At 69.6% G+C, this 20,095-nt stretch overlaps 1 protein-coding gene across 1 annotated transcript in view; it reads right to left on the bottom strand.

Moving 5' to 3' along the window:
* Nucleotides 1–19,389, bottom strand: part of rnf151 (ring finger protein 151) — a 33,473-nt gene extending 14,084 nt beyond the window's left edge. The window contains exons 1-2 of the mRNA XM_068002840.1: nt 19,157–19,389; nt 1,464–1,609 (exon numbers count right to left, since the gene is read on the bottom strand). Coding sequence (XP_067858941.1) covers nt 1,464–1,609; nt 19,157–19,183 — 173 coding nt within the window. The 5' untranslated portion in view covers nt 19,184–19,389. The remainder of the gene's footprint in view (nt 1–1,463; nt 1,610–19,156) is intronic.
* Nucleotides 19,390–20,095: the final 706 nt, after the last annotated feature.

The following is a 20,095-nucleotide window of genomic DNA, read 5'->3' as shown; positions in this document are numbered from 1 at the left end:
CATTGGCGGAAGGGTCAAGAACCAGAGGACATAGATTTAAGGTGAGAGGCAAAAGAACCAAAGGTCACATGAGGAATTTTTTAAAAAAAAACACAGCGAGTGGTTAGGATCTGGATAGAATCAATCACGGCCTGCGAAAGGGAGCTGGAACTTGAAAGGAAAAAATTTGCAGGGCTACGGGGAAAGGGCGGGGGAGTGGGACTAGCTGGATTGCTCTTGCATTGAGCCGGTGCTGACTCGATGGGCCAAATGACCTCCTTCCATGATGTAACCTATGATTCTCCTCCCTTCCCCATCCTGGAAGCATTAATGCCAACTTATACACCCATTGCCACCCTAGCTGAAATCAGCAAACTCAATGCACACCATGGTCAAACAGGAATTTATGGGTGTCTATTGTTCTGCATCACATATCTACTGATCCATGGGAGGGGCAGCTGCTGTGGGATTTTACTTACTGAGATGCAACTATTAAGTTGTTTTAAAGTAAATCCCTGTACTTCCAAAAAAACTCAAGAAAGGATGTGCATCTACTGGAAAAGACCCAATTTCCTAAATAATGTGCACTTATTCATATGCTTGAGGGGGCAGCAATAAGTTAGGAGAGTTTTCTTTAACTTGTGGAAACTAGATTCAATCTAGTCCAGTGATAATGAAATTCTTCTGCAAATGGGCTTCTTCTGAATGGAACAATCTAAAATCTGTTTTAGTAGACGAGGCCACAGCACAATTATTCAGAATTTTCAATTTTTAAAGAAGCTACAAGGAAAGTTGGCATAGGGAAATAAAAATCTCATTAGTATTCTTCTGCAGTGGATTATACCACAATGTTAAGCAAAGTAAACAGACTGGTACCATGCATCATCTGGGAGTGTTTGATGTTGATGATGGGTATCCCAAGAGCAAAATGTTCCACAGTTGACTTCTCTTACTATGATTAATCCCAAAATATGTAGCTTTTAAGGCTGATTTTATTCTGAATGGAATTCAGTTACTGTTTTTGCTTAAGTGGGGGGGGGGGGAAAGAGAGAAGACAGTTACGTGGGAGAAAAACCCCACAAATGTCAGTACAGTTAGCCATTTGGCTAGTAGCTAACAGCTAACAGCAAGTACTATGCAACACACCTCTGGCTATGCAGAGGTTAGCCAGCTTCTTTCAGTGTACACAATAAGCCATGAGAGTTAAACATATCCTGAAAATATTCCCAAGTACTTCAATTTTGTGCTGCGAGATGGAGCAAAATCCAATATAAAATTACATTTTACCATGATTAGTTGAGAACACATTCTTGGAGAAAGCAACATTTTCAACAAAAGTTCAACACAGATCCTGGATTTCAAACAGAATTTCATACAGAAGTCTCCAGATTTTGTATTTCTCAAAGTTTACAAGTATGCACTCCATTGAAGTACATCAGGCACCAGTTTATGTAATTAATAAGAAATTAAGAAGTAGTCTTTACCTTGAAAGCCATTTCACAATGCAGCTATTGCAGAAGACATGCTGGCAGCCGAGCTCCACAGGACCTTTCAGCACACCATGACAGATGGTACAGATGAATTCAGGGTCTGGGGCATTTACGAACAGCTCAATATCATATCCAGAATCCTAATTAAAAAACAAATGGAAAGTTGTGTTTCATAGATTTTATTCCAACCTATACTTTGAAGAGGAAGGAATGGAGCGCATTGACCAGAGGAAGAGGAAAAAAAGGTGTTATGTGTCATACCTAAATAGAAGGGAAATTGGGACTGGATTTCACATCAATACAGAAAGTGGCAAAGTATTTTCTGCTGCCAACTGTCTTCCACCCACAACACTAAATGGAGGTCTCGTCACATACATTACAGTTCAAATGTTTTCCTCCTCAATACCTTTTTCTTGCACAAGCAGTTTGTTGAGCACTGGGTGGGATCCCTGCCCTTTTAATGTATTAACAGGACTGTGGCTGCCTTGAAGGTGTATGGGAGACTGTGTCCAACGAATCATACAATCATCACAGCACAGAAGGAGGCCATTCGGCCCGTTAAGTCCATGCCGGCTCTCTGAAAGAGCAATCAAGGCAGTCCCACTCGCCCGCCCCATCCTTGTAGCCCTACGGGGGGGGGGGGGGGGGGAACAGGGACGACGGGACGGGGCGGGGGTGCAGGGGGGCCAAACGCGGGGGCGGGGGTGCAGGGGGGCCAAACGCGGGGGCGGGGGCGCGGGGGAGGCAAATGCGGGGGTTCAGGGAGGCGAAACGCAGGGGCGGGGGTTCGGGGGAGGCAAATGCGGGGGTTCAGGGGTGCTCAACGCAGGGGCGGGGGTTCGGGGGAGGCAAATGCGGGGGTTCAGGGGTGCTCAACGCAGGGGCGGGGGTTCGGGGGAGGCAAATGCGGGGGTTCAGGGGTGCTCAACGCGGGGGTTCAGGGGTGCTCAACGCAGGGGCCGGGGTTCGGGGGAGGCGGGGGCGGGGGTTCGGGGGAGGCGGGGGCGGGGGTTCGGGGGAGGCGGGGGCGGGGGTTCGGGGGAGGCGGGGGCGGGGGTTCGGGGGAGGCGGGGGTTCGGGGGAGGCGGGGGCGGGGGTTCGGGGGAGGCGGGGGTTCGGGGGAGGCGGGGGCGGGGGTTCGGGGGAGGCGGGGGCGGGGGTTCGGGGGAGGCGGGGGCGGGGGTTCGGGGGAGGCGGGGGCGGGGGTTCGGGGGAGGCGGGGGCGGGGGTTCGGGGGAGGCGGGGGCGGGGGTTCGGGGGAGGCGGGGGCGGGGGTTCGGGGGAGGCGGGGGCGGGGGTTCGGGGGAGGCGGGGGGCGGGGGTTCGGGGGAGGCGGGGGCGGGGGTTCGGGGGAGGCGGGGGCGGGGGTTCGGGGAGGCGGGGGGCGGGGGCGGGGGTTCGGGGGAGGCGGGGGGCGGGGGTTCGGGGGAGGCGGGGGGCGGGGGCGGGGGGTTCGGGGGAGGCGGGGGCGGGGGTTCGGGGGAGGCGGGGGCGGGGGTTCGGGGAGGCGGGGGCGGGGGTTCGGGGAGGCGGGGGGCGGGGGTTCGGGGGAGGCGGGGGCGGGGGTTCGGGGGAGGCGGGGGCGGGGGTTCGGGGGAGGCGGGGGCGGGGGTTCGGGGGAGGCGGGGGCGGGGGTTCGGGGGAGGCGGGGGCGGGGGTTCGGGGGAGGCGGGGGCGGGGGTTCGGGGGAGGCGGGGGCGGGGGTTCGGGGGAGGCGGGGGCGGGGGTTCGGGGAGGCGGGGGCGGGGGTTCGGGGGAGGCGGGGGCGGGGGTTCGGGGGAGGCGGGGGGGCGGGGGTTCGGGGAGGCGGGGGGGGGCGGGGTGCGGGGGAGGTTGGGGGCGGGGGCGGGGGTTCGGGGGAGGCGGGGGCGGGGGTTCGGGGGAGGCGGGGGCGGGGGTTCGGGGGAGGCGGGGCGGGGGGTTCGGGGGAGGCGGGGGCGGGGGTTCGGGGGAGGCGGGGGCGGGGGTTCGGGGGAGGCGGGGGCGGGGGTTCGGGGGAGGCGGGGGGCGGGGGCGGGGGGGTTCGGGGGAGGCGGGGGCGGGGGGTTCGGGGGAGGCGAGGCGGGGGCGGGGGTTCGGGGGAGGCAGGCGGGGGCGGGGGTTCGGGGGGAGGCAGGGGGCGGGGGTTCGGGGGGCAATGCGGGGGCGGGGGTTCGGGGGAGGCAATGCGGGGGCGGGGGTTCGGGGGAGGCAAATGCGGGGGCGGGGGTTCGGGGGAGGCAAATGCGGGGGCGGGGGTTCGGGGGAGGCAAATGCGGGGGCGGGGGTTCGGGGGAGGCAAATGCGGGGGCGGGGGTTCGGGGAGGCAAATGCGGGGGCGGGGGTTCGGGGGAGGCAAATGCGGGGGCGGGGGTTCGGGGGAGGCAAATGCGGGGGCGGGGGGTTCGGGGGAGGCAAATGCGGGGGCGGGGGTTCGGGGGAGGCAAATGCGGGGGCGGGGGTTCGGGGGAGGCAAATGCGGGGGCGGGGGGGTTCGGGGGAGGCAAATGCGGGGGCGGGGGTTCGGGGGAGGCAAATGCGGGGGCGGGGGTTCGGGGGAGGCAAATGCGGGGGCGGGGGTTCGGGGGAGGCAAATGCGGGGGGCGGGGGTTCGGGGGAGGCAAATGCGGGGGCGGGGGTTCGGGGGAGGCAAATGCGGGGGCGGGGGTTCGGGGGAGGCAAATGCGGGGGCGGGGGTTCGGGGGAGGCAAATGCGGGGGCGGGGGTTCGGGGGAGGCAAATGCGGGGGGCGGGGGTTCGGGGGAGGCAAATGCTGGGGGGCGGGGGTTCGGGGGAGGCAAATGCGGGGGCGGGGGTTCGGGGGAGGCAAATGCGGGGGCGGGGGTTCGGGGGAGGCAAATGCGGGGGGCGGGGGGTTCGGGGGAGGCAAATGCGGGGGGCGGGGGGTTCGGGGGAGGCAAATGCGGGGCGGGGTTCGGGGAGGCAATGCGGGGGCGGGGGTTCGGGGAGGCAAATGCGGGGGCGGGGGTTCGGGGGAGGCAAATGCGGGGGCGGGGGTTCGGGGGAGGCAAATGCGGGGGCGGGGGTTCGGGGGAGGCAAATGCGGGGGCGGGGGTTCGGGGGAGGCAAATGCGGGGGCGGGGGTTCGGGGGAGGCAAATGCGGGGGGCGGGGGTTCGGGGGAGGCAAATGCGGGGGCGGGGGTTCGGGGAGGCAAATGCGGGGGCGGGGGGTTCGGGGGAGGCAAATGCGGGGGCGGGGGGTTCGGGGGAGGCAAATGCGGGGGGCGGGGGTTCGGGGGAGGCAAATGCGGGGGCGGGGGTTCGGGGGAGGCAAATGCGGGGGGCGGGGGTTCGGGGGAGGCAAATGCGGGGGGCGGGGGTTCGGGGGAGGCAAATGCGGGGGCGGGGGTTCGGGGGAGGCAAATGCGGGGGGCGGGGGTTCGGGGGAGGCAAATGCGGGGCGGGGGGTTCGGGGGAGGCAAATGCGGGGGCGGGGGTTCGGGGGAGGCAAATGCGGGGGCGGGGGTTCGGGGGAGGCAAATGCGGGGGGCGGGGGTTCGGGGGAGGCAAATGCGGGGGCGGGGGTTCGGGGGAGGCAAATGCGGGGCGGGGGTTCGGGGGAGGCAAATGCGGGGGCGGGGGTTCGGGGGAGGCAAATGCGGGGGCGGGGGTTCGGGGGAGGCAAATGCGGGGGCGGGGGTTCGGGGGAGGCAAATGCGGGGGCGGGGGTTCGGGGGAGGCAAATGCGGGGCGGGGGTTCGGGGGAGGCAAATGCGGGGGCGGGGGTTCGGGGGAGGCAAATGCGGGGGCGGGGGTTCGGGGGAGGCAAATGCGGGGGGCGGGGGTTCGGGGGAGGCAAATGCGGGGGGGCGGGGGTTCGGGGGAGGCAAATGCGGGGGCGGGGGTTCGGGGGAGGCAAATGCGGGGGCGGGGGTTCGGGGGAGGCAAATGCGGGGGCGGGGGTTCGGGGGAGGCAAATGCGGGGGCGGGGGTTCGGGGGAGGCAAATGCGGGGGCGGGGGTTCGGGGGAGGCAAATGCGGGGGCGGGGGTTCGGGGGAGGCAAATGCGGGGGCGGGGGTTCGGGGGAGGCAAATGCGGGGGCGGGGGTTCGGGGGAGGCAAATGCGGGGGCGGGGGTTCGGGGGAGGCAAATGCGGGGGCGGGGGTTCGGGGGAGGCAAATGCTGGGGGCGGGGGTTCGGGGGAGGCAAATGCGGGGGCGGGGGTTCGGGGGAGGCAAATGCGGGGGCGGGGGTTCGGGGGAGGCAAATGCGGGGGGCGGGGGTTCGGGGGAGGCAAATGCGGGGGCGGGGGTTCGGGGGAGGCAAATGCGGGGGCGGGGGTTCGGGGGAGGCAAATGCGGGGGGCGGGGGTTCGGGGGAGGCAAATGCGGGGGCGGGGGTTCGGGGGAGGCAAATGCGGGGGCGGGGGTTCGGGGGAGGCAAATGCGGGGGCGGGGGTTCGGGGGAGGCAAATGCGGGGGCGGGGGTTCGGGGGAGGCAAATGCTGGGGGCGGGGGTTCGGGGGAGGCAAATGCGGGGGCGGGGGTTCGGGGGAGGCAAATGCGGGGGCGGGGGTTCGGGGGAGGCAAATGCGGGGGCGGGGGTTCGGGGGAGGCAAATGCGGGGGCGGGGGTTCGGGGGAGGCAAATGCGGGGGCGGGGGTTCGGGGGAGGCAAATGCGGGGGGCGGGGGTTCGGGGGAGGCAAATGCGGGGGCGGGGGTTCGGGGGAGGCAAATGCGGGGGCGGGGGTTCGGGGGAGGCAAATGCGGGGGCGGGGGTTCGGGGGAGGCAAATGCGGGGGCGGGGGTTCGGGGGAGGCAAATGCGGGGGCGGGGGTTCGGGGGAGGCAAATGCGGGGGCGGGGGTTCGGGGGAGGCAAATGCGGGGGGCGGGGGTTCGGGGGAGGCAAATGCGGGGGCGGGGGTTCGGGGGAGGCAAATGCGGGGGCGGGGGTTCGGGGGAGGCAAATGCGGGGGCGGGGGTTCGGGGGAGGCAAATGCGGGGGCGGGGGTTCGGGGGAGGCAAATGCGGGGGCGGGGGTTCGGGGGAGGCAAATGCGGGGGCGGGGGTTCGGGGGGAGGCAAATGCGGGGGCGGGGGTTCGGGGGAGGCAAATGCGGGGGCGGGGGTTCGGGGGAGGCAAATGCGGGGGCGGGGGGTTCGGGGGAGGCAAATGCGGGGGCGGGGGTTCGGGGGAGGCAAATGCGGGGGGCGGGGGTTCGGGGGAGGCAAATGCGGGGGCGGGGGTTCGGGGGAGGCAAATGCGGGGGCGGGGGTTCGGGGGAGGCAAATGCGGGGGCGGGGGTTCGGGGGAGGCAAATGCGGGGGCGGGGGTTCGGGGAGGCAAATGCGGGGGCGGGGGTTCGGGGGAGGCAAATGCGGGGGGCGGGGGTTCGGGGGAGGCAAATGCGGGGGCGGGGGTTCGGGGGAGGCAAATGCGGGGGCGGGGGTTCGGGGGAGGCAAATGCGGGGGCGGGGGTTCGGGGGAGGCAAATGCGGGGGCGGGGGGTTCGGGGGAGGCAAATGCGGGGGGCGGGGGGTTCGGGGGAGGCAAATGCGGGGGCGGGGGTTCGGGGGAGGCAAATGCGGGGGGCGGGGGTTCGGGGGAGGCAAATGCGGGGGCGGGGGTTCGGGGGAGGCAAATGCGGGGGCGGGGGTTCGGGGGAGGCAAATGCGGGGGCGGGGGTTCGGGGGAGGCAAATGCGGGGGCGGGGGTTCGGGGGAGGCAAATGCGGGGGCGGGGGTTCGGGGGAGGCAAATGCGGGCGGGGGAGCGGGGGGGGTTCGGGGGAGGCAAATGCGGGGGCGGGGGTTCGGGGGAGGCAAATGCGGGGGCGGGGTTCGGGGGAGGCAAATGCGGGGGCGGGGGTTCGGGGGAGGCAAATGCGGGGGCGGGGGTTCGGGGGAGGCAAATGCGGGGGCGGGGGTTCGGGGGAGGCAAATGCGGGGGCGGGGGTTCGGGGGAGGCAAATGCGGGGGGGCCGGGGGTTCGGGGGAGGCAAATGCGGGGGCGGGGGTTCGGGGGAGGCAAATGCGGGGGCGGGGGTTCGGGGGAGGCAAATGCGGGGGGCGGGGGTTCGGGGGAGGCAAATGCGGGGGGCGGGGGTTCGGGGGAGGCAAATGCGGGGGCGGGGGTTCGGGGGAGGCAAATGCGGGGGCGGGGGTTCGGGGGAGGCAAATGCGGGGGCGGGGGTTCGGGGGAGGCAAATGCGGGGGCGGGGGTTCGGGGGAGGCAAATGCGGGGGCGGGGGTTCGGGGGAGGCAAATGCGGGGGCGGGGGTTCGGGGGAGGCAAATGCGGGGGCGGGGGTTCGGGGGAGGCAAATGCGGGGGCGGGGGTTCGGGGGAGGCAAATGCGGGGGGCGGGGGTTCGGGGGAGGCAAATGCGGGGGCGGGGGTTCGGGGGAGGCAAATGCGGGGCGGGGGTTCGGGGGAGGCAAATGCGGGGGCGGGGGTTCGGGGGAGGCAAATGCGGGGGCGGGGGTTCGGGGGAGGCAAATGCGGGGGCGGGGGTTCGGGGGAGGCAAATGCGGGGGCGGGGTTCGGGGGAGGCAAATGCGGGGGCGGGGGTTCGGGGGAGGCAAATGCGGGGGGCGGGGGTTCGGGGGAGGCAAATGCGGGGGCGGGGGTTCGGGGGAGGCAAATGCGGGGGCGGGGGTTCGGGGGAGGCAAATGCGGGGGCGGGGGTTCGGGGGAGGCAAATGCGGGGGCGGGGGTTCGGGGGAGGCAAATGCGGGGGCGGGGGTTCGGGGGAGGCAAATGCGGGGGCGGGGGTTCGGGGGAGGCAAATGCGGGGGCGGGGGTTCGGGGGAGGCAAATGCGGGGGCGGGGGGTTCGGGGAGGCAAATGCGGGGGCGGGGGTTCGGGGGAGGCAAATGCGGGGGCGGGGGTTCGGGGGGAGGCAAATGCGGGGGGCGGGGGTTCGGGGGAGGCAAATGCGGGGGCGGGGGTTCGGGGGAGGCAAATGCGGGGGCGGGGGTTCGGGGGAGGCAAATGCGGGGGCGGGGGTTCGGGGGAGGCAAATGCGGGGGCGGGGGTTCGGGGGAGGCAAATGCGGGGGCGGGGGTTCGGGGGAGGCAAATGCGGGGGCGGGGGTTCGGGGAGGCAAATGCGGGGGCGGGGGGTTCGGGGGAGGCAAATGCGGGGGCGGGGGTTCGGGGGAGGCAAATGCGGGGGCGGGGGTTCGGGGGAGGCAAATGCGGGGGCGGGGGTTCGGGGGAGGCAAATGCGGGGCGGGGGTTCGGGGGAGGCAAATGCGGGGGCGGGGGTTCGGGGGAGGCAAATGCGGGGGCGGGGGTTCGGGGGAGGCAAATGCGGGGGCGGGGGTTCGGGGGAGGCAAATGCGGGGGCGGGGGTTCGGGGGAGGCAAATGCGGGGGGCGGGGGTTCGGGGGAGGCAAATGCGGGGGGCGGGGGTTCGGGGGAGGCAAATGCGGGGGCGGGGGTTCGGGGGAGGCAAATGCGGGGGCGGGGGTTCGGGGGAGGCAAATGCGGGGGGCGGGGGTTCGGGGGAGGCAAATGCGGGGGGCGGGGGGTTCGGGGGAGGCAAATGCGGGGGCGGGGGTTCGGGGGAGGCAAATGCGGGGGCGGGGGTTCGGGGGAGGCAAATGCGGGGGCGGGGGTTCGGGGGAGGCAAATGCGGGGGCGGGGGTTCGGGGGAGGCAAATGCGGGGGCGGGGGTTCGGGGGAGGCAAATGCGGGGGCGGGGGTTCGGGGGAGGCAAATGCGGGGGCGGGGGTTCGGGGGAGGCAAATGCGGGGGCGGGGGTTCGGGGGAGGCAAATGCGGGGGGCGGGGGTTCGGGGGAGGCAAATGCGGGGGCGGGGGTTCGGGGGAGGCAAATGCGGGGGGCGGGGGTTCGGGGGAGGCAAATGCGGGGGCGGGGGTTCGGGGGAGGCAAATGCGGGGGCGGGGGTTCGGGGGAGGCAAATGCGGGGGCGGGGGTTCGGGGGAGGCAAATGCGGGGCGGGGGTTCGGGGGAGGCAAATGCGGGGGCGGGGGTTCGGGGGAGGCAAATGCGGGGGCGGGGGTTCGGGGGAGGCAAATGCGGGGGGCGGGGGTTCGGGGGAGGCAAATGCGGGGGCGGGGGTTCGGGGGAGGCAAATGCGGGGGCGGGGGTTCGGGGGAGGCAAATGCGGGGGCGGGGGTTCGGGGGAGGCAAATGCGGGGGCGGGGGTTCGGGGAGGCAAATGCGGGGGCGGGGGTTCGGGGGAGGCAAATGCGGGGGCGGGGGGGTTCGGGGGAGGCAAATGCGGGGGCGGGGGTTCGGGGGAGGCAAATGCGGGGGCGGGGGTTCGGGGAGGCAAATGCGGGGGCGGGGGTTCGGGGGAGGCAAATGCGGGGGCGGGGGTTCGGGGGAGGCAAATGCGGGGGCGGGGGTTCGGGGGAGGCAAATGCGGGGGCGGGGGTTCGGGGGAGGCAAATGCGGGGGCGGGGGTTCGGGGAGGCAAATGCGGGGGCGGGGGTTCGGGGGAGGCAAATGCGGGGGCGGGGGTTCGGGGGAGGCAAATGCGGGGGCGGGGGTTCGGGGGAGGCAAATGCGGGGGCGGGGGTTCGGGGGAGGCAAATGCGGGGGCGGGGGTTCGGGGGAGGCAAATGCGGGGGCGGGGGTTCGGGGGAGGCAAATGCGGGGGCGGGGGTTCGGGGGAGGCAAATGCGGGGGCGGGGGTTCGGGGGAGGCAAATGCGGGGGCGGGGGTTCGGGGGAGGCAAATGCGGGGGCGGGGGTTCGGGGGAGGCAAATGCGGGGGGCGGGGGTTCGGGGAGGCAAATGCGGGGGCGGGGGTTCGGGGTGGAGGCAAATGCGGGGGCGGGGGTTCGGGGGAGGCAAATGCGGGGGGCGGGGGGTTCGGGGGAGGCAAATGCGGGGGCGGGGGTTCGGGGGAGGCAAATGCGGGGGCGGGGGTTCGGGGGAGGCAAATGCGGGGGCGGGGGGGTTCGGGGGAGGCAAATGCGGGGGCGGGGGTTCGGGGGAGGCAAATGCGGGGGCGGGGGTTCGGGGGAGGCAAATGCGGGGGCGGGGGTTCGGGGGAGGCAAATGCGGGGGCGGGGGTTCGGGGGAGGCAAATGCGGGGGGCGGGGGTTCGGGGGAGGCAAATGCGGGGGCGGGGGGTTCGGGGGAGGCAAATGCGGGGGCGGGGGTTCGGGGGAGGCAAATGCGGGGGCGGGGGTTCGGGGAGGCAAATGCGGGGGCGGGGGTTCGGGGGAGGCAAATGCGGGGGCGGGGGTTCGGGGGAGGCAAATGCGGGGGCGGGGGTTCGGGGGAGGCAAATGCGGGGGCGGGGGTTCGGGGGAGGCAAATGCGGGGGCGGGGGTTCGGGGGAGGCAAATGCGGGGGCGGGGGTTCGGGGGAGGCAAATGCGGGGGCGGGGGTTCGGGGGGAGGCAAATGCGGGGGGCGGGGGTTCGGGGAGGCAAATGCGGGGGCGGGGGTTCGGGGGAGGCAAATGCGGGGGCGGGGGTTCGGGGGAGGCAAATGCGGGGGCGGGGGTTCGGGGGAGGCAAATGCGGGGGGCGGGGTTCGGGGGAGGCAAATGCGGGGGCGGGGGTTCGGGGGAGGCAAATGCGGGGCGGGGGTTCGGGGGAGGCAAATGCGGGGGCGGGGGTTCGGGGGAGGCAAATGCGGGGGGGGGTTCGGGGGAGGCAAAATGCGGGGCGGGGGGTTCGGGGAGGCAAATGCGGGGGTTCCGGGGAGGCAAATGCGGGGGGGTTCCGGGGGAGGCAAATGCGGGGGGTTCCGGGGGAGGCAAATGCGGGGGGTTCCGGGGAGGCAAATGCGGGGGGTTCGGGGGAGGCAAATGCGGGGGTTCGGGGGAGGCAAATGCGGGGGTTCGGGGGAGGCAAATGCGGGGGTTCGGGGGAGGCAAATGCGGGGGTTCGGGGGAGGCAAATGCGGGGGTTCGGGGGAGGCAAATGCGGGGGTTCGGGGGAGGCAAATGCGGGGGTTCGGGGGAGGCAATGCGGGGGTTCGGGGGAGGCAAATGCGGGGGTTCGGGGGAGGCAAATGCGGGGGGTTCGGGGGAGGCAAATGCGGGGGGTTCGGGGGAGGCAGGGGGGCGGGGGGTTCGGGGAGGCAAATGCGGGGGTTCGGGGAGGCAAATGCGGGGGTTCGGGGGAGGCAAATGCGGGGGTTCGGGGGAGGCAAAGGGCGGGGGGTTCGGGGGGAGGCGGGGGCGGGGGTTCGGGGGAGGCGGGGCGGGGGTTCGGGGGAGGCGGGGGCGGGGGTTCGGGGGAGAGCGGGGGCGGGGGTTCGGGGGAGGCGAGGGGCGGGGGTTCGGGGGAGGCGGGGGCGGGGTTCGGGGGAGGCGGGGGCGGGGGTTCGGGGAGGCAAGGGGCGGGGGCGGGGGTTCGGGGGAGGCAAATGCGGGGGCGGGGGTTCGGGGGAGGCAAATGCGGGGGCGGGGGTTCGGGGGAGGCAAATGCGGGGGCGGGGGTTCGGGGGAGGCAAATGCGGGGGCGGGGGTTCGGGGGAGGCAAATGCGGGGGCGGGGGTTCGGGGGAGGCAAATGCTGGGGGCGGGGGTTCGGGGGAGGCAAATGCGGGGGCGGGGGTTCGGGGGAGGCAAATGCGGGGGCGGGGGTTCGGGGGAGGCAAATGCGGGGGCGGGGGTTCGGGGGAGGCAAATGCGGGGGCGGGGGTTCGGGGGAGGCAAATGCGGGGGCGGGGGTTCGGGGGAGGCAAATGCGGGGGCGGGGGTTCAGGGGAGGCAAATGCGGGGGCGGGGGTTCAGGGGAGGCAAATGCGGGGGCGGGGGTTCCGGGGAGGCAAATGCGGGGGCGGGGGTTCAGGGGAGGCAAATGCGGGGGCGGGGGTTCAGGGGAGGCAAATGCGGGGGCGGGGGTTCAGGGGAGGCAAATGCGGGGGCGGGGGTTCAGGGGAGGCAAATGCGGGGGCGGGGGGTTCAGGGGAGGCAAATGCGGGGGCGGGGGTTCAGGGGAGGCAAATGCGGGGCGGGGGTTCAGGGGAGGCAAATGCGGGGGCGGGGGTTCAGGGGAGGCAAATGCGGGGGCGGGGGTTCAGGGGAGGCAAATGCGGGGGGCGGGGGTTCAGGGGAGGCAAATGCGGGGGCGGGGGTTCAGGGGAGGCAAATGCGGGGGCGGGGGTTCAGGGGAGGCAAATGCTGGGGGCGGGGGTTCAGGGGAGGCAAATGCGGGGGCGGGGGTTCAGGGGAGGCAAATGCGGGGGCGGGGGTTCAGGGGAGGCAAATGCGGGGGCGGGGGTTCAGGGGAGGCAAATGCGGGGGCGGGGGTTCAGGGGAGGCAAATGCGGGGGCGGGGGTTCAGGGGAGGCAAATGCGGGGGCGGGGGTTCAGGGGAGGCAAATGCGGGGGCGGGGGTTCAGGGAGGCAAATGCGGGGGCGGGGGTTCAGGGGAGGCAAATGCGGGGGGCGGGGTTCAGGGGAGGCAAATGCTGGGGGCGGGGGTTCAGGGGGGGGGGGGGGAGGCAAATGCGGGGGCGGGGGTTCAGGGGAGGCAAATGCGGGGGCGGGGGTTCAGGGGAGGCAAATGCGGGGGCGGGGGTTCAGGGGAGGCAAATGCGGGGGCGGGGGTTCAGGGGAGGCAAATGCGGGGGCGGGGGTTCAGGGGAGGCAAATGCGGGGGCGGGGGTTCAGGGGAGGCAAATGCGGGGGCGGGGGTTCAGGGAGGCAAATGCGGGGGCGGGGGTTCAGGGGAGGCAAATGCGGGGGCGGGGGTTCAGGGGAGGCAAATGCGGGGGCGGGGGGTTCAGGGGAGGCAAATGCGGGGGGCGGGGGGTTCAGGGGAGGCAAATGCGGGGGGCGGGGGTTCAGGGGAGGCAAATGCGGGGGCGGGGGTTCAGGGGAGGCAAATGCGGGGGCGGGGGTTCAGGGGAGGCAAATGCGGGGGCGGGGGTTCAGGGGAGGCAAATGCAGGGGGCGGGGGTTCAGGGGAGGCAAATGCTGGGGGCGGGGGTTCAGGGGAGGCAAATGCGGGGGCGGGGGTTCAGGGGAGGCAAATGCGGGGGCGGGGGTTCAGGGGAGGCAAATGCGGGGGGCGGGGGTTCAGGGGAGGCAAATGCGGGGGCGGGGGTTCAGGGGAGGCAAATGCGGGGGCGGGGGTTCAGGGGAGGCAAATGCGGGGGCGGGGGTTCAGGGGAGGCAAATGCGGGGGCGGGGGTTCAGGGGAGGCAAATGCGGGGGCGGGGGTTCAGGGGAGGCAAATGCGGGGGCGGGGGGTTCAGGGGAGGCAAATGCGGGGGCGGGGGTTCAGGGGAGGCAAATGCGGGGGCGGGGGTTCAGGGGAGGCAAATGCGGGGGCGGGGGTTCAGGGGAGGCAAATGCGGGGGCGGGGGTTCAGGGGAGGCAAATGCGGGGGCGGGGGTTCAGGGGAGGCAAATGCGGGGGCGGGGGTTCAGGGGAGGCAAATGCGGGGGCGGGGGTTCAGGGGAGGCAAATGCGGGGGCGGGGGTTCAGGGGAGGCAAATGCGGGGGCGGGGGTTCAGGGGAGGCAAATGCGGGGGGCGGGGTTCAGGGGAGGCAAATGCGGGGGCGGGGGTTCAGGGGAGGCAAATGCGGGGGCGGGGGTTCAGGGGAGCAAATGCGGGGGCGGGGGGTTCAGGGGAGGCAAATGCGGGGGGCGGGGGTTCAGGGGAGGCAAATGCGGGGGCGGGGGTTCAGGGGAGGCAAATGCGGGGGCGGGGGTTCAGGGGAGGCAAATGCGGGGGCGGGGGTTCAGGGGAGGCAAATGCGGGGGCGGGGGTTCAGGGGAGGCAAATGCGGGGGCGGGGGTTCAGGGGAGGCAAATGCGGGGGCGGGGGTTCAGGGGAGGCAAATGCGGGGGCGGGGGTTCAGGGGAGGCAAATGCGGGGGCGGGGGTTCAGGGGAGGCAAATGCGGGGGCGGGGGTTCAGGGGAGGCAAATGCGGGGGCGGGGGTTCAGGGGAGGCAAATGCGGGGGGCGGGGGTTCAGGGGAGGCAAATGCGGGGGCGGGGGGTTCAGGGGAGGCAAATGCGGGAGGCGGGGGTTCAGGGGAGGCAAATGCGGGGGCGGGGGTTCAGGGGAGGCAAATGCGGGGGCGGGGGTTCAGGGGAGGCAAATGCGGGGGCGGGGGTTCAGGGGAGGCAAATGCGGGGGCGGGGGTTCAGGGGAGGCAAATGCGGGGGCGGGGGTTCAGGGGAGGCAAATGCGGGGGCGGGGGTTCAGGGGAGGCAAATGCGGGGGCGGGGTTCAGGGGAGGCAAATGCGGGGGCGGGGGTTCAGGGGAGGCAAATGCGGGGGTTCAGGGGAGGCAAATGCGGGGGTTCAGGGGAGGCAAATGCGGGGGTTCAGGGGAGGCAAATGCGGGGGTTCAGGGGAGGCAAATGCGGGGGTTCAGGGGAGGCAAATGCGGGGGTTCAGGGGAGGCAAATGCGGGGGTTCAGGGGAGGCAAATGCGGGGGTTCAGGGGAGGCAAATGCGGGGGTTCAGGGGAGGCAAATGCGGGGGTTCAGGGGAGGCAAATGCGGGGGTTCAGGGGAGGCAAATGCGGGGGGGGTTCAGGGGAGGCAAATGCGGGGGTTCAGGGGAGGCAAATGCGGGGGTTCAGGGGAGGCAAATGCGGGGGTTCAGGGGAGGCAAATGCGGGGGTTCAGGGGAGGCAAATGCGGGGGTTCAGGGGAGGCAAATGCGGGGGGTTCAGGGGAGGCAAATGCGGGGGTTCAGGGGAGGCAAATGCGGGGGTTCAGGGGAGGCAAATGCGGGGGTTCAGGGGAGGCAAATGCGGGGGTTCAGGGGAGGCAAATGCGGGGGTTCAGGGGAGGCAAATGCGGGGGTTCAGGGGAGGCAAATGCGGGGTTCAGGGGAGGCAAATGCGGGGGTTCAGGGGAGGCAAATGCGGGGGTTCAGGGGAGGCAAATGCGGGGGTTCAGGGGAGGCAAATGCGGGGGTTCAGGGGAGGCAAATGCGGGGGTTCAGGGGAGGCAAATGCGGGGGGTTCAGGGGAGGCAAATGCGGGGGGGTTCAGGGGAGGCAAATGCGGGGGTTCAGGGGAGGCAAATGCGGGGGGTTCAGGGGAGGCAAATGCGGGGGTTCAGGGGAGGCAAATGCGGGGCGGGTTCAGGGGAGGCAAATGCGGGGGCGGGGGTTCAGGGGAGGCAAATGCGGGGGCGGGGGTTCAGGGGAGGCAAATGCGGGGGGCGGGGGTTCAGGGGAGGCAAATGCGGGGGCGGGGGTTCAGGGGAGGCAAATGCGGGGGCGGGGGTTCAGGGGAGGCAAATGCGGGGGCGGGGGTTCAGGGGAGGCAAATGCGGGGGCGGGGGTTCAGGGGAGGCAAATGCGGGGGCGGGGGTTCAGGGGAGGCAAATGCGGGGGCGGGGGTTCAGGGGAGGCAAATGCGGGGGCGGGGGTTCAGGGGAGGCAAATGCGGGGGCGGGGGTTCAGGGGAGGCAAATGCGGGGGCGGGGGTTCAGGGGAGGCAAATGCGGGGGCGGGGGTTCAGGGGAGGCAAATGCGGGGGCGGGGGTTCAGGGGAGGCAAATGCGGGGGGCGGGGGTTCAGGGGAGGCAAATGCGGGGGCGGGGGTTCAGGGGAGGCAAATGCGGGGGCGGGGTTCAGGGAGGCAAATGCTGGGGGCGGGGGTTCAGGGGAGGCAAATGCGGGGGCGGGGGTTCAGGGGAGGCAAATGCGGGGGCGGGGGTTCAGGGGAGGCAAATGCGGGGGCGGGGGGTTCAGGGGAGGCAAATGCGGGGGCGGGGGTTCAGGGGAGGCAAATGCGGGGGCGGGGGTTCAGGGGAGGCAAATGCGGGGGCGGGGGTTCAGGGAGGCAAATGCGGGGGGCGGGGTTCAGGGGAGGCAAATGCGGGGGCGGGGGTTCAGGGGAGGCAAATGCGGGGGCGGGGGTTCAGGGGAGGCAAATGCGGGGGCGGGGGTTCAGGGGAGGCAAATGCGGGGGCGGGGGTTCAGGGGAGGCAAATGCGGGGGCGGGGGTTCAGGGGAGGCAAATGCGGGGGCGGGGGTTCAGGGGAGGCAAATGCGGGGGCGGGGTTCAGGGGAGGCAAATGCGGGGGCGGGGGTTCAGGGGAGGCAAATGCGGGGGCGGGGGTTCAGGGGAGGCAAATGCGGGGGCGGGGGTTCAGGGAGGCAAATGCGGGGGCGGGGGTTCAGGGGAGGCAAATGCGGGGGCGGGGGTTCAGGGGAGGCAAATGCGGGGGCGGGGGTTCAGGGGAGGCAAATGCGGGGGGCGGGGGGTTCAGGGAGGCAAATGCGGGGGCGGGGGTTCAGGGGAGGCAAATGCGGGGGCGGGGGTTCAGGGGAGGCAAATGCGGGGGCGGGGGTTCAGGGGAGGCAAATGCGGGGGCGGGGGTTCAGGGGAGGCAAATGCGGGGGCGGGGGTTCAGGGGAGGCAAATGCGGGGGGCGGGGGGTTCAGGGGAGGCAAATGCGGGGGCGGGGGTTCAGGGGAGGCAAATGCGGGGGGCGGGGGTTCAGGGGAGGCAAATGCGGGGGCGGGGGTTCAGGGGAGGCAAATGCGGGGGCGGGGGTTCAGGGAGGCAAATGCGGGGGCGGGGGTTCAGGGGAGGCAAATGCGGGGGCGGGGGTTCAGGGGAGGCAAATGCGGGGCGGGGGTTCAGGGGAGGCAAATGCGGGGGCGGGGTTCAGGGGAGGCAAATGCGGGGGCGGGGGTTCAGGGGAGGCAAATGCGGGGGCGGGGGTTCAGGGGAGGCAAATGCGGGGGCGGGGGTTCAGGGGAGGCAAATGCGGGGGGCGGGGGTTCAGGGGAGGCAAATGCGGGGGCGGGGGTTCAGGGGAGGCAAATGCGGGGGCGGGGGGTTCAGGGGAGGCAAATGCGGGGGCGGGGGTTCAGGGGAGGCAAATGCGGGGGCGGGGGTTCAGGGAGGCAAATGCGGGGGCGGGGGTTCAGGGGAGGCAAATGCGGGGGCGGGGGTTCAGGGGAGGCAAATGCGGGGGCGGGGGGTTCAGGGGAGGCAAATGCGGGGGCGGGGGTTCAGGGGAGGCAAATGCGGGGGCGGGGGGTTCAGGGGAGGCAAATGCGGGGGCGGGGGTTCAGGGGAGGCAAATGCGGGGGCGGGGGTTCAGGGGAGGCAAATGCGGGGGGCGGGGGTTCAGGGGAGGCAAATGCGGGGGCGGGGGTTCAGGGGAGGCAAATGCGGGGGCGGGGGTTCAGGGGAGGCAAATGCGGGGGCGGGGGTTCAGGGGAGGCAAATGCGGGGGCGGGGGTTCAGGGGAGGCAAATGCGGGGGGCGGGGGTTCAGGGGAGGCAAATGCGGGGGCGGGGGGTTCAGGGGAGGCAAATGCGGGGGGCGGGGGTTCAGGGGAGGCAAATGCGGGGGCGGGGGTTCAGGGGAGGCAAATGCGGGGGCGGGGGTTCAGGGGAGGCAAATGCTGGGGGCGGGGGTTCAGGGGAGGCAAATGCGGGGGGCGGGGGTTCAGGGGAGGCAAATGCGGGGGCGGGGGTTCAGGGGAGGCAAATGCGGGGGCGGGGGTTCAGGGGGAGGCAAATGCGGGGGCGGGGGTTCAGGGGAGGCAAATGCGGGGGCGGGGGTTCAGGGGAGGCAAATGCGGGGGCGGGGGTTCAGGGGAGGCAAAAGCGGGGGCGGGGGTTCAGGGGAGGCAAAAGCGGGGGGCGGGGGTTCAGGGGAGGCAAAAGCGGGGGCGGGGGTTCAGGGGAGGCAAAAGCGGGGGCGGGGGTTCAGGGAGGCAAAAGCGGGGGCGGGGGTTCAGGGAGGCAAAAGCGGGGGCGGGGGTTCAGGGGAGGCAAAAGCGGGGGCGGGGGTTCAGGGGAGGCAAAAGCGGGGGCGGGGGTTCAGGGGAGGCAAATGCGGGGGCGGGGGTTCAGGGGAGGCAAATGCGGGGGCGGGGGTTCAGGGGAGGCAAATGCGGGGGCGGGGGTTCAGGGAGGCAAATGCGGGGGCGGGGGTTCAGGGGGGGCGGGGGGGGGTAAACGCGGGGGCGGGGGGGGGGGGTAAACGCGGGGGCGGGGGGGGGGGGTAAACGCGGGGGCGGGGGGGGGGGGTAAACGCGGGGGCGGGGGGGGGGGGGTAAACGCGGGGGCGGGGGGGGGGGGGGTAAACGCGGGGGCGGGGGGGGGGGGGGTAAACGCGGGGTCGGGTATGATGGTTGTGGTAATAAACGTCAAGGTGGGTAAATGAGCCTCTGGAGTCGGTCACTCCACAGCCGCTCCCTGGGGAAAGTTCTCCCGCTGACAGTTATCACACCGGGTTGGTGGTGACCAGCAATAAACCTGCTCCCAGTCCCATTGACACACCGGCCGACCTCATTGTGAAGGCGAAAGGGATTATTCAATTACGGGCAGAGAGCATGAATTTCACTGAACGCGGCCAACAAAGCACTGACAGAAGGACGGACAGTCAGCCACCTAAGTTTAGGTGGTATCCTTGTCCCTATTCTGTGGTTTGATAGCGCTCAGCACCCAGTGCTGCCCTTTCCCTGCCCTTGCTCCTCGGTCTGCTCCATGCTGCCCTTTCCCTGCCCTTGCTCCTCGGTCTGCTCCATGCTGCCCTTTACCTGCCCTTGCTCCTCGGTCTGCTCCATGCTGCCCTTTACCTGCCCTTGCTCCTCGGTCTGCTCCATGCTGCCCTTTACCTGCCCTTGCTCCTCGGTCTGCTCCATGCTGCCCTTTACCTGCCCTTGCTCCTCGGTCTGCTCCATGCTGCCCTTTACCTGCCCTTGCTCCTCGGTCTGCTCCATGCTGCCCTTTACCTGCCCTTGCTCCTCGGTCTGCTCCATGCTGCCCTTTACCTGCCCTTGCTCCTCGGTCTGCTCCATGCTGCCCTTTACCTGCCCTTGCTCCTCGGTCTGCTCCATGCTGCTCCCGGTTCACCGGCCGGCTCTCCACCCGTCCCAACTGTATCCTTCGTCCACCCAATCAGATCGTCAAGACCCAACCTCCAATCAGATCTCCAGCTGTCTGGTTGACCTGCTGCAAGGCGTGTTTCTCACCGGGAAACAGCAATCCCTCTGGCCTGGACACTTGACCACAGTCTGCTGTGATGCTCAGCTGGAGGATGGGTTTTGTACTATAAAAAAACACAATACAGAAGCCCATGGAGTGCACTGAAATGATAATGAGTGAATGGAATTAGATTCTAAAGAGCTGAGTTGAATAGGCCTGCAGTGAATGCACTGGATGGATTGCACTGGAATCATGCTACAGTGTCAGGCACTGCTTTGTTTTTTTGGAAAAAGCACCTTATTTGAAATTAGATCTTTCCTTATTTGGAACATAGGAACAGGAGTAGGCCATTCAGCCCCTCCAGCTTGTTCCGCCATTCAATTAGATCATGGCTGATCAGTATCTCAACTCCATCTACCCGCCTTGATTCCATAACCCTTAATACCCTTGCCTAACAAAAATCTATCAATCTCACTTTTCACATTTTCAATTGACCCCCATTATCAACATCTTTTCCTGGGAGAGAGTTCCAGATTAAACTGCAGGCGCAAATAGCCACATGGGGATATAATGTTGTGGCGATAACATAGACCTGGCTCAAAAAAGGGCAAGATTGGGTACTAAATATTCCTAAATACAAGGTGTTCAGGAAAGATCGGGAAGGGAAGAAGACGGCGGGGGGGGGGGGGGGGAGTGGCAGTATTAATTAAGGAGAATATTGCAGTGCTGGAGAGAGAGGATGTCCTGGAGGGGTCAAGGACAGAATCTATTTGGTTAGAATTAAGAAGCAATAGAGGTGCCATTACACTACTGGGTGTATTCTA

The sequence above is a fragment of the Heptranchias perlo genome, chromosome 22, assembly GCF_035084215.1.
Source record: "Heptranchias perlo isolate sHepPer1 chromosome 22, sHepPer1.hap1, whole genome shotgun sequence".
NCBI classification, from domain to species: Eukaryota; Metazoa; Chordata; class Chondrichthyes; order Hexanchiformes; family Hexanchidae; genus Heptranchias; species Heptranchias perlo.
The sequence above is the reverse complement of the archived record's forward strand: the minus strand, read 5'-3'. Positions and strand labels throughout refer to the sequence as shown.